The sequence below is a fragment of the Sapajus apella genome, unplaced genomic scaffold, assembly GCF_009761245.1.
Source record: "Sapajus apella isolate SASKATOON/1434 unplaced genomic scaffold, GSC_monkey_1.0 scaffold190, whole genome shotgun sequence".
In the NCBI taxonomy this organism is placed as follows: Eukaryota; Metazoa; Chordata; class Mammalia; order Primates; family Cebidae; genus Sapajus; species Sapajus apella.
In genome coordinates, this window is record NW_022437130.1 from 991,155 (window position 1) to 1,006,379 (window position 15,225).

General features: G+C 48.3%; 1 protein-coding gene across 7 annotated transcripts in view; it reads left to right on the plus strand.

The window, feature by feature from the left end:
- Positions 1 to 15,225, plus strand: part of CHCHD6 (coiled-coil-helix-coiled-coil-helix domain containing 6) — a 241,115-nt gene that overhangs the window by 132,665 nt on the left and 93,225 nt on the right. For 5 of the 7 annotated variants that reach the window (XM_032269231.1, XM_032269233.1, XM_032269237.1 and 2 more), the window contains exon 5: positions 5,047 to 5,133. In XM_032269231.1, the coding sequence (XP_032125122.1) occupies positions 5,047 to 5,133 (87 nt within the window). The remainder of the gene's footprint in view (positions 1 to 5,046; positions 5,134 to 15,225) is intronic. The other 2 variants (XM_032269232.1, XM_032269234.1) reach the window with 1 other exon arrangement.

Sequence of the window (15,225 nt, forward strand, 5' to 3'; positions counted from 1 at the left end):
CATCCCATTACTCTGCCATACTCTGTTTATTAGTAGTGAGTCCCAAGTTCCAGCCCACACTTAAGAGGAGGAGATCCCACAGGGGCATAAGGCCCAGGAGGTGGAGATCATCAGGAGCCATCCTAGATGCCCCCTTCACGTGCTTTTTGTGGTAACCGATTTATTTATACTTATTTCTATAATTCTATTAGATCTTTTCTGTTTACCATCCTCTCCTTCTCCCTCCCCTCCTCCCTCTCACTCCTCCTCACTCACCCCTCACCAGAGTCTTTCTCCCTTACCTCACCCACCTCCTGTCCTCTAACCTGCCTCCTACTCTGGCTTCTGTCTTCCTTCCCCTATTTTACCCAATCCTCCTCTCCAGGCCTTCCTCGCTCATTTTCTGAAACAATACATTCTGGACCATCAATCCATCTTCCACAGTTCTTAGCTTTTACCAGACTTTTTATCTTTAGTTTTTTTTTTTATTTTTTAAGACAGAGTCTTACTCTGTTGCCCAGGCTGGAGTGCAGTGGTGCAATTATAACTCACCATAGCCTCAAACTCCTGGGCACAAAAGATCCTCCTCCCAAGTAGCAGGTATGTGCCACCACAGCCAGCTAACTTTTTATTTTTATTTTTTTGTTGAGATGGAGTCTTGCTTTGTTGCCCAGTCTGGTCTCCAGTTCCTGGACTGAAGCAATCCTCCCGACTTTTTATCTTTGTCTTCCATTGCTACATTCTTGCTCAAATCTCTGTACTTCATTTTACTTTGATAATTTTTCCTTTGCTTCATTTTTTATTTTGTAGATTTTTAAATGTATAATCTTAACCTTTGGGGGTTAGCCTATGTGGTTCATAATTTCTTTTTTGTAAATCAGAAGTTACTTCGTTTTATCTTTTTGAGCAACCTTAAATATGCATATTTAAAATTCTTTATCATTTGGAGATAGTAATACTGGCTAGATATCGATGATGCTAAGGAATTCATGTTAAGTTATTTTTGATATGCAGTTGTACTATGGTTCTGTTTTGGAAAATAAAAGTCCTTATTTTTTAGAGCAGTGTATTGAAGCATATGTAGTTGAAGTGATCTGTAAGAAACTTGGGGGTGGAGAAAGTGGAGGGTAGAGATGAAAGAAGATCTCTTTAGTTTCTAATTGTTGAAGCTTGCTGATGGCTACCCGGGGTTTTATTGTATTCTTCTGTCTTATTTAAATTTTTGTATAATAAAAAGTTTTTTAAATCCTTTGTCATATTGTCCTATAAAATTAATGTCATCTGGCGTGAATTTGTATTTCAGTTATTGCTTTTATTGGTAGCCTTTTTAGAAATTATATTTTGTCACATATTTGAGATTTGGTTTGCAGGTTCATTTGGAGTAGAAAGTTCAACATTTCTATCGTCACCTACACATGACCCCAGTGCGGGACCAAGTCTGATTTTGGCCTTCTGAGGCCTGTCTCTGCAGTGGTCCTAATGATATTGCAGAGGCAGGAACTGAGTCACTAGGTATATTTGTGGTTCAGGGGCTGGATCTGTACCCTCTGGGATTTCTAGGTTTAAGCAAACTGAAAACCCCAGCCCTCAGTGGAGGTCTTCAGACGTTTTTTATATCAGCTTCTTATTTTAGGGAGATCCCTAGGCTGCAGGTGGCCAGCCTGGCTTTAGGCCCCTACTTGTGTGGAGGTGGTTTATTCTGACCCTTCAGGATAAAGAGGGGTCCTGACTGCCTCTGCCTGCTCCAGACCTGGAGCCAGCAGGCCTGTGCTTCAGCCCCACCCACTGCTTTGCATTTCTGTTCTGTGTTGGATAATTTAATCTTGTTTTTGAACCTGTCCATGTCTTTTTGGTCACCTGTTCTATATTTTATCTGCCAGTGCTATGTGTTTGGAGTAGGGTAGAGGCACCAAAGTGTGAACTCACTGTGTCATCTTGACTGGAGGAGGTCCTTGACTAAATCATGCAGATTCTCTCAATTCTCTATTCAAAGACTGTCATCTGCTGAGTACATGTTCACAATGGTGATATTTTACTTTGTATTAGAGACAAGATTCTTAATTCCATGTTTTTTTCTCCTGAAGACTTTCTCAGAAATCTCCTTAGGGAAAATAGCAACCCGCTAACCCTACAAGTGAATCTGTCTTATGGTCTCCCTGGCACATCTCTCTCTGAAATTATTTATCTGCACACACACTTGTGTCTCCCACTGGGATCTAAGCTTCATGATAGCAGAAACTCTCTCTGGCTTCCCTGTTGTGTCCTCAGTCCCTTTACGATGCTATCTGTCACATGGAGGTCCTGCATGGTGTTCTGGTAAGTGACACACTCAGACACTGAAACCACAGTTATGTTGCGTGCTGTGTGGCCTCTCATGAGTGCTAGCTAGGAAGCCGCTATGAGACTGTGGGGCAGCTGTGTGGAGTGGCAGGTGCTGCCCGATGTGCTCTTACATATGTCACAGCCAGGTCACTGAGTACCTGCTCTGGGCCAGGCACTGACACACAGGCGTTTGTGTCATATTCAGTTTCTACAGCCATTTTTTGTGTCACTTCCTGTCCATCGTCAGTTGTTGGGATTGCATTCTAAATCTCAGAGATGAGCAGAGCTGGTGGGCAGTGCTTTGTAGTGGATGAATCCGAGGTAGTGAGCTTGCCACCCTTCTGGCTCACTTGTGACAAAGTCAAGGTGCTGGGGATATGGTGCACGTAGTGGAGTTTTCATTCAAGTGGGAGGCACAGCCTCATCCCTCTCTAAACAGTTCATTTCATTCTTAACTGCTCGATTGTGTTGCATTGGACATGAATAGAAAAGCAGACCGTGATGTCCTGTTTCTTCCTGTTGTATGAACAGTCTCTAGCCTGAGGAGGTGCTGATGCTTAGGCATCTTCACCTAACACTTGAGTTCTGCCTCCCATTCCTCACATCGACATCCTATTGGCACAGGCTCTGGAAGCTTCGGTATGAACTTTCTGGTAGCCTTGGCCCAGAGGAGGCATCACAGTGTGTCAGTGGGATGGTGGTGGATGTGTGGACGCACCTCCTTGTCTCTGCTGCTTTACTTGACCCTAGAGAATGGCAGGTGAAGAGCCTTACAATGGTTTTGCCTTCAGATGTCATCTTCCTGCTTGGCTGGGACTGCTGGTCAAAAAATGTCAGGTCCAGAGCCCTCAGAGACTTTCTTGTACTGGCTGCTTAATTGCATCAGACGAGCTTCTCCTCTGACGGCACCAGGGATTGGTAACAGTTAAGTGCTGGGCTGCCGAGAGGCCCAGCACATATTAGCCATGCTTGCATTCCTGGGACACAGCTTCAGCAGCACACTTTGAAAAGCCCTGTGAGAAATTCCTGGCATTCAGTCCCACTGTTTGTATTTAGCTTTTCTGAAGCATTGGCATTCCAGAGGCATGCCAGAAGCCTTCCTGGCATTTTTAGATCCTCTGCAGCTGCCTGGGGATCCAGGTTACTACTTCTCCCTTCTGCAGGTAAAGGGAAAACAGACAAGATAGCATCTTGCTCAGGCTTCCTAGAGGCCACTCAGCGATAGAGCCAGTATGAGAACTTGACTCTCAGGGTTTCAGCCAGCCACCCAGGCCCACTGGCCTGGCATGGTCCTTTCACCTGAGTTTTTCTCCTGCTCTGCACTCAGGGGCACTGCTGGGTGGTCAGCTTTTATTATAGACTTCCCTGCTGGTGGTTCCGCAAGGTTCCATGCCAGCAGGAATAGCATTGCCAGGGAGATGAGTTTTCAAAAACATGGGTTCCTATCTTACCCTGTGCTATTGAATGATTCAAACCCATGTGCTGATAACATATTGTGGCTTAAAAGGAAAAAGCTCAGGGCTTGGAAGTCGTATGAACTTAGGTTCACAGTCTAGCCTAGTCGCTGGCTAGCTTGTACTCCTGGAGGTGGTGAGGATTAAGTGCCATCAGGAGCCTAGCAGAGTGCCTGAGCACACTCAGCCCTAGCACAGGGACAGACAGCGAGCAGATGGTGTTATTCCTCTATACAGTCAAAAAAGGCAGTCCTGAGCTCCCAGGCCCCTGTGACTGTGTCCACCCTGACCCTCAGTGTGGAGTTGTTACACAGTTGGTCCGTGGAGGTAGAGGTAGATATTGGGGCCTGGTCCTGGGAAGCCCCAGGAGACTCTGGGGACATGAGTATCCCCAGTGAGGGGACTTACATCCTTGCCCTGCCATGTGCTGGTGACGCCTTGTGGAGGCCTGTTGAGGTAGTGCCCATATCTGTTGGGGTTTCCTTTAACCTTCTGTATAGCTATGCATCGCTTCCAGCTTTACACATCATACCTGAGGAAGCTGGAGGTCAGGAACTTGTTCAAGGTCACCTAGCTAGTTAAGGGTGGGCTTGGTTCAACTGCAGGTCTGCCTCAGGTCGCTTGCCCTGGTGAGCTGAGCCCTCAGCCTAACTGGGCCTGGAGGGAGGCCCTTGGCCCTGTGCTCCAACAGGGACTCAGCCATCCCCATCAGGCGGATGAGGGAGCAGTGACCCTCCAGCTGACTCTGCTCCCTTCCTGCAGGCCTGGATCCCTGCCCTTGTGGCTGTGGCATGGCGTGGTTCCAAGCATAAAGACACCAAGGCCAGCATAGAGCTGTGTAGCTCACAGCAGCACACCCTGCAGCCAGGTACCCCTGAATTGACCAAGTTTCAGTCTCTAGCACTACAAGCAGCTATGAGTTTTCCGACATTTCCTTAGGCCCCCAGTTGTTGTCTGGCTGTTCATCTGTAGTGGGGGTATCATGATGATGCCACCTGCCTTTTACAACTGGGTAAGGATCAAAGGAAATAACTGTGGGAGCACTGTGAACAGGACTCCCATAATCCTAAATGTTATTGTTCATCATCTGTGAAAAGGCTACCCATCTCGAAGGCTTGTTGTGAAAATTTAGCACAATATATGTGAATGATCTGGCATATCATAAGGTTTTCAATTCATTGTTGCTACTGTTCTCATTATGAATGTGAGCAGAAAAGTCAGGTGCCTTCTCCCTGCAGCACCAGTCCAGTACCATTGCTGCTGGCTAATATGGGCTTTGTTCTCTTCCAAGCAGGCCAGGGAGCTGGAGAGCAGAGAGGCAGAGCTAAGACGCCGTGACACCTTCTACAAGGAGCAGCTGGGGCGTATTGAGAGGAAGGTAAGACTGCTGCTTGGCTGCATTTCTTGGGGCCAGGTCCTGAAGGCATCTGACCAGAACACACCACCATCATTGGGGGCTGGGGCGAGGAGCCCGCAGGCCCAGCGCCCACTCGCCCAAATGCCAATCACTCCTTGGACATGCCCTCCTGCATTCTGCAGCAGGCACCCAAATGGGGCCTTTCAACAAGTTGAATTCATGGAGATAATTGGTTTTTAATTGTCTCCCCACCCCCACTTTTTTTGTTGTTGTTGTTGAATGTGCCTGGCTGTACAGTAGTTCAGTTTTAGAAAAAAATTCACTTTCACCACAGGGCGGTGCTGAGTCCCAGTATACCTTTTCTACTTTAGTTAAGCTGCATTTGGTAAAAATAATAATAACGTGATGTCTTGCTATACAAATACATTAAAGTTGTATTATTGATTTTCTCCTGGGAGTCGGGAAGATCAAAGTGCACTATGGCTGCACACTCACTGCTTTTCTAAAGATAAGCCTTTGAAATGAATGAGATTTAAAGACACATCATCATGCCTTAAAAAAAAGCCTACAATGACTCTTGAAAATTCATTTGGTAACTTGCTTACTTTATTTTTTGGTTTAATTTGTGGATCATGACAGATTTTTCAAAGAAATGGCTTAAAACGTGGGAGGGGATGGTTGGGAGGTTAAAAAAGAAAATTGTTCTCCCTCATGCCTGAGACGGCATGCCAAGCAACCTGAGCCATCAGCTTATTGCAGGCAAATCTTCGCAAATCATTTGTCACGGTTTGGAGCTTTGAAATTGACAGTTTGCTTAAGGGGTCTGATTTCCACAGGGGTTTTCTCCTGTGGCATGCCACAGTGGAGCCTGGCAGAAATGTGGGTTTCTGGATTTCCAGGCAGTGTGGAAATGAGGGAGAATCTTCCATGCCCCATGAACACCTGCTTGTCCACCTTTGCCAGGTGTTTAGGGGATGGCCAGAGTTGACATGCCATGAACACAGAGTGCTGATGGTGACATCCCACAGTCTGAGGATCGGCACTGCACCTCTGAGCCGCTTTCCGAGTGGCCCTTAACAAGCAAATCTTTCACAGAGCAGCCTCACGCACAGGTTTGACTGTAGTTTATAATGACAAGGATTGTGATTTGAGATCCCAGAAAAGGGTAAAAAAGATTCCACCAGCCATAGCTCTAATTATCACAGTTGCCCATATGTTCATAGGCACAGGGTTTTTTTATTTTTGTTTTTTGTTTTGTTATTTGTGCAATTCTTTGGCCTCCTCTGTGCTCCCCATGTTTCCTTCTCTGGACTTAGCTGCTAGAGACATGTGTACGTATCTCTGTTTGGGATGGCAGGGAAAGAGCCTCACAGCATTTTTGCCTCTCTAAAATCTGTTTTCCCGTTGTCATTCTCCTCTCTCATCTCTACCCTAGTTCTCCTCCTAGAAACCAAGTCTCTTCCTTACTGAAGGAGAGGAAATTCTAGATGAGACTTCTTTCTCGTCTAAGTGAAGTCCAAAGTCCTTACGTATATAGGAGTGGGCTTTTTAAAAATCGAGGTTTCTTAGATGATTGTGAAGAGTTATTAAACGCTTCCAGAAGGAGGTGCAAAAGCATGATCTCCTTTCTGATTCTTAAATACAGCATTTTGCTGGTGATAATATTAAAAAAAAAAAAAAAAAAGGAAAGTACCTCCAACATCTCAGGAAATGGAGATTGGTGTGGGAGATAGGAGGATTAAAGGAGAGCCAGGGGGAGAGGCAGAAAGGAGGCAGAAGAATGAGGCTTAATTGTATTAGTTTTGAAAAAGGTTTTCGATCTTCTCCTCGGATAATTTTATTCCTGTAATGGCTGGGAAGATGGAAAACACAGCATCTGACAATCTTTTTTTATTAGCTGTTGCTTTTATACGATTCCACTTTAATTTGTTGAATACTCGCAGACCTTGACATTTCTAGCTTCTGTACACACGGCTCCAGGACCTTCCAGTCATCACATCCCTTTCCTTTTTTCCCCCATTTCCTTTAAGTTTAGGAATTGACAGTAAAAACCTGTTCGGGGGAAAGTTGGATAAGCTGCAACATCATCTTTGACCACCCAGAACAGCTTAGAGTACAGTTCCGGGTGAGAGCAGGTTGAGATGGGGAGGCTGAGGGCTGGGGCTGTTGGCTGAGCCGTGGTGTATCCAAGGGGCTGGCTGGAATCCTGCTGCCGTCCACCCGGGGAGGCTGGTCAGCCCCCACCTTCTACCTGTTGAGACTGGCAGGTAAGGAAAGCCTGCACAAAATCCAGACTCATTTTCAAGGAGGAAGAGAATTCTGGAATCTTTTGTCTGTAGTATTTATTTCCTAAATGATTATCCTTGAGCATGGAAATCTCATTTTGTAGGGCTCCTGTGCTTTATAATATTTCTGAGTAATTGTTCCTCAAAGCCACGCTGTAAGATCTAAGCGAGGAATATTGTTTCCCTTTCCCGACAGAAAGCAGTGAGCTGTTGAGAACACATGGGCCTTGTGACAGCCTTGTACAGCACCTGAAGAAGCAGCCTGGGCTTTGAGTATGGTGCAGCTGATGGAGCGTGGGCACCAGGGCCCAGGAGCCTTGGCTCCCATGCAGCAATTCAGTCACTGTGCCTCCTTTCAGCTTGGTGTCTCCATCTGTAAAATGGAGACATTAATGCTTTCTGCTGGGAGTTACTGGGAGGATTAAGGGAAGTAATGCCTGTAAAAGTGTTGGTGTGTGCTGGCAGGTGCTGGCGTACAGCAATACTGGGGTTCTATTTCATGTCATAGTGCTTCAGGTTTGGATTAATGGATGAGCATGTGTGCATGCTGAGATGGATTTTTATCATCAAAGGTGACCTGACCCCAACACCTGCTCTCTGGGATGGCGAAGCCTTCTCTCTGGGCTACATCAGGCTTTTCTCTGATGGCCTTGCAGTATCCAGCAGGCTGGGGCCATGCAATCCCCAGGTATTTCTGCACATCTGACAGTGTCACGAAACAAGGCCGTTGTCCACAGAAGTGGGCATGTTCCCGCAGGACCCCTATTAACTTCAGTAGGGATGGCACCATGTTTGAGAGGTCAAAGAAGAGCCCAGACCCAGAAAATGAGACACAGGGTTTTATTAGTTACATACAGTGGCAGTTAAAAGTTACATACGGGGACAGTCCAGTGGCAGTGGGATGAACAGGTGAACCACAAGGCCCCGGGGCCAGCTGAGCCAACGAACCACTACTCACAGACAGCATGCAGTTTCTGTAGCATTTCACTCTCGCTAACGGCTTCTACCTGGCAGCCTTCATTTAACCCAGGGGTGGCCAATCTTTTGGCTTCCCTGGGCCACACTGGGAGGAGAATTGTCTTGGGCTAACACTAATGATGGCTGATGAGATTTTTTTTTAAAAATCACAAAGAAAGTCTCATAATGTTTTAAGAAAGCTTATGACTTTATGTTGGGCTGCATTCAAAGCCATCCTGAGCTGCATGCAGCCTGTGGCCTCTGGGTTGGACAAGCTTGATTTAACCCAAAACAAAGGGCCTCAGTGTCCTGTACGGCTATGTTCCATGGATTTTCACTTCACTGCTTCACAAGGGCTGAAGGTTCAGATGTTTCTCATAGATAAGGAATGGGCCTCCGAGTTGGCCACTCCCATATTCCTTAGCTCAGAAACTCCAAACACACATTCAGGTGCATCTGCCATATGGGCTTATGGACCAGGAAGGGGAGACCCTTGACTGCCTGTGCTGTCGTGAGTCATTGCTGCTGAACCCCTCGCCATCTTACCTGTGCTTCCACGGCACCCCTGGCCTCAGAGCCTTTGCTCAGCTGACACTTTGTAATTTTCTGCAGGAAGCAAAAGAACTAGGAGTGGGATTCACCCACACATGGCCTGGATTCAGCTATCATGGGGCCAAGGGTGACTTGTGCCTCTTTAGAACCAGAACCCTTTATTGTATTCTAGTAGAAACCTTGATGCTGGGTGGCTCTGAAGGAGACCCTATGGGCCCATGGAGTTGACCACTTGTGGCTGGCCAAGGCCTTGTCTTCTGTAGTCAACCATGGGGCTGAGTAGGGTGGTAGGGACGAGTAGGTTTTGAGGTCCAGTAGACCTCAGTTTAGTTCTGCCTCAATCATGTAGCAGCCTTGTGACCCTGAGCATGTTGTTACATTCTCTAGCCTCGGTTTCCTTATCTTTGAAATGGGGATTTAGGACTAACCTGCCAGCTGTTTTGGGGTGAGTGGTGGTGTGTATCAAGCAGCCATCAGAGTACCCGACCTCAGTATCCAGTTCTCTTCCATGTTATTTCTGTCCTCTTCCTCCTCTTCAATAAATGGCCTGCCTTCATTCACACCACATCGATTTAGGTCTGCTAAATGCCAGGTGCAGAGATGGTACAGACAGCTGTGGCTCCCGCCTCATGAAATCCGCAGTCAGGTCTGGGAGGGAAGGGAGGTGCCGAGGATTAGGATGCCAGATGGGAGGATGCTCGTATGCAGTCTTCCATGTGACTAGAGGACCTCCCAGCTCTGCAAAATGCTTGGTCTCACTTTTTCCAAACTCAGCAGCTATAAAGCAGAGAAGGTCTTTTTCAGGATAAGCGTCAAAACCCCAGTCAGGAAGAAAGGGAAGGGAGAAATGTATTCTTCCTGGACTTTGTCTCCTTCCCCCAGGATTGAAGTCTTCCTCCCTGCACCTTTCAGACGCCTCTCTGCCCTGCCTCTGAGCAGTCAGCCCTTTCCCACCTTGTACTCCCTGCTGCTGTTTGAGCTTTCTTAAGAAAAGACCATCATCTGATCCCGACAGCCCTGCCGTTTGCTCGCTGACACTGCTCAACAGACATGCCTATCCCAGGCACACTGGTCTCTGCCTTGTCCCTTGGTGTATAGAAAAACACAAGCTACACAAGATATTTAGAGGAGGAGAAATTACATACAGGATTTCTACTTCACAAGAAAAGGTATGGTCAGCAAACATGAAAAGAGTTCATCCTCACTACACATCAGGGAATTACAAATTAGAACCACAACATGATACCATTACACACTTGGAAGAATGGTCAAAGTGGAAACGACAGCTCCAAGGGTTGGCAAGGATATGGTGTAACCTAAATTCTGAGATGCTGTTGGTGGGGTGTGAGTTGGCCTAGCCACTGTGGAAGATTGCTAGCCAGTGCTGTTAAAGCTGAACGTGGGTATGCCCCAGGACCCAGCATTCTGCACCTAGTGCAGATGTACCCCCAGGTTCACCAGAAGAGAGGCTGTAGAACATCCATGGTAGCATCGCTCATGATAGCTCTGAAGATCAACAGGAGAGAGGGAGGTGCTGCATGAGACTGAGCATTCCACAGCTGCAGGCGCTGCTGCTGGAACTCCGGACACACTGCTGAGCAAAGGAGCCAGCTAAGGAAGAGGACCTGCAAACTGCGATTCCATTCATGGAAGGGGTGAAAGCAGCACAGCACATCTGTGGCGTTAGCAATTGGGATGGCAGTTACCCTGTGGGGGCAGCAGTGACCAGGAGGGATCATGTGGTGGTGGGGGGTAAGGCTTCCTTTCATGACCTTGGTGTTAGTTACAGGTGTGTTCAGTCACTGAGAGATCATCTGGCTCTGTGCTCAGGAGAGTCAGCATGTGAGGCTTCATAGAAAGTGGGCTGTGGCTGAGGAAGGCAGGCTGGCAGGGGTGTTCCATGGCCTCTGCTGCCCGTCACTGCCAGGCACTCTCATGGCCTGCAGGGCTCTGCTCAGGGCCTGCTTTCCAAAGCCCAGGGATCTTACAGGCCTTGGACATCCTTTTCCAGGTCCTTCCAGACCCTTCTGTGTGTTTGCCTCTCTTCCTTGCATGACTGGAGGACAGACCAGCAGGGAGAGGCTGCTTGCCTTATGGAGAGACACAGCCGGAGTGCGGCAAGCCCTCTGCGAGACCACATCTGTCTGCATCCAGCCTGCTGGGCTCTTGTCGCCTCTGAGTTCTGTAATTCTGAGTGCCTCCTCTTCTGACAGGGTTGCTTAGGAGAGCTGCTAAAACCCTGTTTGGGTACTGTGAGACGAGGGGCATGGGCACAGGATGGGGGCTGGGTGTGGAGCCACACCTCACTGGCATGCCCCAGAGGCACCACAGAATCGCCTGCCACTCCATCTTCTGTCTCCCACTAAGGCTTTGTCCCTGTGCGTATTCTAGCACTTGCCACACTCTGTCTTGTCAGTGCCTGTGGCTGTCTGCTCTGCATCTGCGAGCACAGTCCTTGCTGGTCTGATTCATCAGGTGATTCATCGCCAAGGGCTGGGGATGCAGCACCTGGCATAGAGTAGGTGCACAGTAAATGTTTGCAGGAATAAAGAAGGGAATGTATGTATGCAATGAGGAAACAGTGACGCAGCAGGGTTCCGGAGGAGGAGGAGGAGGAGGAGAAGGAGAGAGCCTTTGCCTAGAAGGCTTCTCGGTGGGAGCTGTTTGCAGAGAGCAGGATGTCATTGGGTCGTGTGCGGGACCGCTCCTGGAGAAACTGGCGCTTCTGGCTGAAGAGCTCGGCCCCAGCGAGGTGCTCTGTGGGAAGGGAGGCCACAGGTGGTGCAGCTGGGAAAACAGGCAGGCCTGAGAAAGAATAATGGTACCATTAAGAGAAAGAGAAAATTTAGGTGAGCCACTACACTTGGGAAAGGTTGTGAGTTTCATTCTAGGCATGCATTTATGAGGCAGAGATGACCAGCACATGATGGAGAAGTGTAGACAGTGTCCTACAGAATGACAGTCACTATAATTTTGTGAGCATATGCTACATGCCAGACCCTCTTACTTAAGTCATCGTGAATCCTTGCAGCAACCCTGTAAGGTAGATTATAGTACACATGTTCTACAAATGCAAAAGCCGGGAAGCAGGCTGAAGCAGCTGCCAGAAGCCATGCACGCAGCTGACAGATGAAGTCAGATCCTTGGGGCTCCAGAGCCTGCTCTTCCACCGCCATGCACTGCCTCCCACTGCCTCCCGCATCAGCGAGTGGAGAAGAGTCCAGGATCCAGGAAGAATGTGGTCAGTCGTGCCAAATACTGCCTATCAGAGACACCGAGGATGAAGTGAGGCCTCACTCATGCTGGCATGAAAGCCCCGTAAGCTGTGTCAAGGGTGCTCATACTGGACTGTCATGGAGACTGAAGCTAGGTTCCAGGTAGGGTTCAGGTTCCCCGGTGCTGGAGAGGAGGAGGTCTCCAGACACGTGCTCAGTGAGGGGTGTGTCTCATTGGAAGAGCTGCCACTTGCTGATGTGAGAGAGGCCTACCTTTTGTCAGGCCCAGAGTCTGCACCAGAGATTCAAAATGGACCCCACCATGAGGATGTGAGTGTGACAGGCCTGTAGAGAGAAGCTGCCAGAGCCGTGGGAATTCAGAGGGAGCTGGTAACAATGACCTGTAAACAATACAGCAGGAACGCTTCCCTGGGGGAAAAGGCCCACCTCCCACTGTTATGGGAAGCACTCTCTAACCTGCTGAGTGACAAGTCTGAGCCCAAGGGACTTTTGAATCAAAGTTTTTCAAAAGGTTGGGCTAAAGAAGGGTACCGCCAACTGGTTAGCCCATTAACACCTTTCTTTAGTAATGGTACCACCATAAAAGTTACCATTTTATATGTTCTCAGCCTTGTATTGAAAGTGAGAAGTGAAATAGCATATTGTTTAGAGATGACTGCCTTTCTTAGCAAGATGAGCTTTTGTGCACTTGTCCTGGTAGGACCAGGTCCTTTGATAAATGTGATCAGTGAGACAGGAAGATACAAAGAAATTGATAACCATTGACCCAGCCCAGTTCTTTGCACAAATGAGAAAATGGCCCAGGGCAGTTTGTTTGAGAGTTTCTTGGTATGGTGGTAAGCCTTGGGTTTTTAGATTGAGAGGGAACTGAGTTTGAATTAGGATTTTACCACTTACTGGCCTTATGATCAAGTCACTTAAGCCCTTGAGCACTGGGGGCCTTAATCTTTAACAGGAGGACACTAGAGTTGCATTTTGGCTTACGTAATAAAGGACACAACCTACAGGCTAGCTGCTGTAACATATCCTTGCTACTGCTGTTGATGTCATTGTTCCTCAAGGTCACACAGCTAATGAATAATATAGCAAGGACTCTGCCTCCTTGTATCCCTGTCCAGCAGTCCTACAGTTTTTCTCCTGTAGTGTGAGGACAGTGGTTAAGGTCACAGGCTCTGAAGTTAGGTGCTTTTAAGTCTTGGCTTCCCAACATGTATACTAACCATTAATATCCTCAACCAAGTGATTTTACTCGTTGCTGAACTTCACTTTCTTCATCTATACAAAGTTTCTACTTCTTTGGATCATTATGAGAAGAAATAAGATAGCTCACACTAAGTGTTTCTCCAGGAGTAGCTCTCAGTAAGCACTTAATAAAAAATTCCCATTCCCACCCCTGCCCCTGCCACCTCCTCCACCACTACCACCACTTTATCATCCTCCTCCACCTCCGCCACCACCTCATCCTCCTCCTATTCCTCCTCCTTCATCACCACCGCTACCTCATCCTCCTCCTCTTTCTCCTCCATCACCGCCTCCACCATCACCACTACTGCCACCACTTCATCCTCCTCCCCCACCACCACTAGCTACACCATCACCACCACCTCCTCCACCATCACCTCCTCCACCTCCACCATCACCACCTCCTCCTACACCATCAGCACCTTCTCCTCCACCTCCACCACCTCCTCCTCCACTTCTACCACTCTTACCTCATCTTCCTCCTTTGCCACCTCCCTCACTACCACCACTGCCACCACTACCGCCACTTTATTCTCCTTGTCCTCCTCCACCTCCGCCACCACCTCATCCTCCTCCTATTCTTCCTCCTTCTTCACCAGCACTACCTCATCATCCTCCTCCTTCATCACCACCTCCACCATTACCACTACTGCCACCACTTCATTCTCCTCCCCCACAACCACCAGCTACACCATCACCACCACCTCCTCCACCATCACCACCTCCTCCACCGTCACTTCCTCCTCTGTCTTCTCCCATCACCTCCTATACCACCATCATCTCCTCTACTATCACTTCCTCCTCCTCTACCCCTCTCCCTCCACCATCACCCTCCACCATCACCTCCTCCTTCTCCTCCTCAACCCTCCACCACCTCCTCTTCCACCATTACCTCCTCCTCCTCCACCCCCTCCTCTTCCAACATCACCACCTCCTCCACCACCCCCTCCTCCTTCACCACCCCCTCCTCCTCCACCATCACCTCCTCCTCCATCTCCACCCTCCATCACTTCTCCCCCAACATCTCCTCCACCATCATTTCCTCCTCCTCCATCACTTCCTCCTCCTCTACCACCTCCACCTGCACCTCTGCAATCTCTGCTTCTATCTCTTCCCCCACCACCTCCACACCTTCACTGCCACCACCATTTTGATTGCCGCTGCTGCTCCCTCTCCCGCCACTACTGCCATTATCACCTCCCTCACTGCCTCTACTTCCATGACTACCACATCATCCCCCCTCCTCTGAGTCTACTCTGCATCCTGCTTCTGGTACGTTTGCTGAAGATGTGTTTCTTTACCTCAGTCTTACCTCCTACTTTGCAGAAATCCTCTCATATATCTCACACTAATCTCTGAGGTGAGGGGAAGCAGAAACTGCAACCTCTCTTGCACACTAGAGAGGCTGTGGCCCTCCTGGGCCTTGCAGCCAGGCTTCTCTGGGGTGGATGTCTGAGCCAGGAACCCTGCTGAATCAACTGCACACCTGCGGTTTGCGAAGTACAGTGCACAAGACCTGCCAGTTAGATTTCATGACAGTAGGATTGGGAGTGCGGGGAGAATCACAAATGAAAATGACAACACTGAGAGGTCGAGAGTTGGCAGGAGCTGTTCAACCTCGGAGCCAAGATATAATCAGGTCTTTCAGACTCTACTTCTGTAAAATAGGAATCATAGTAGTTCTCAGGGTGGTTTTGAGAATTAAATGAATTAATACGATATTACTAACAGACTGTACCTCTCTGTCTCCAAAGCTGGTTTTCTTGGTGCCCAGTAGTTAACATTTATTGAGGGGTCCCACATGCAAAGCACTAGTCAAGCACTTCACCTGCATGGACTCC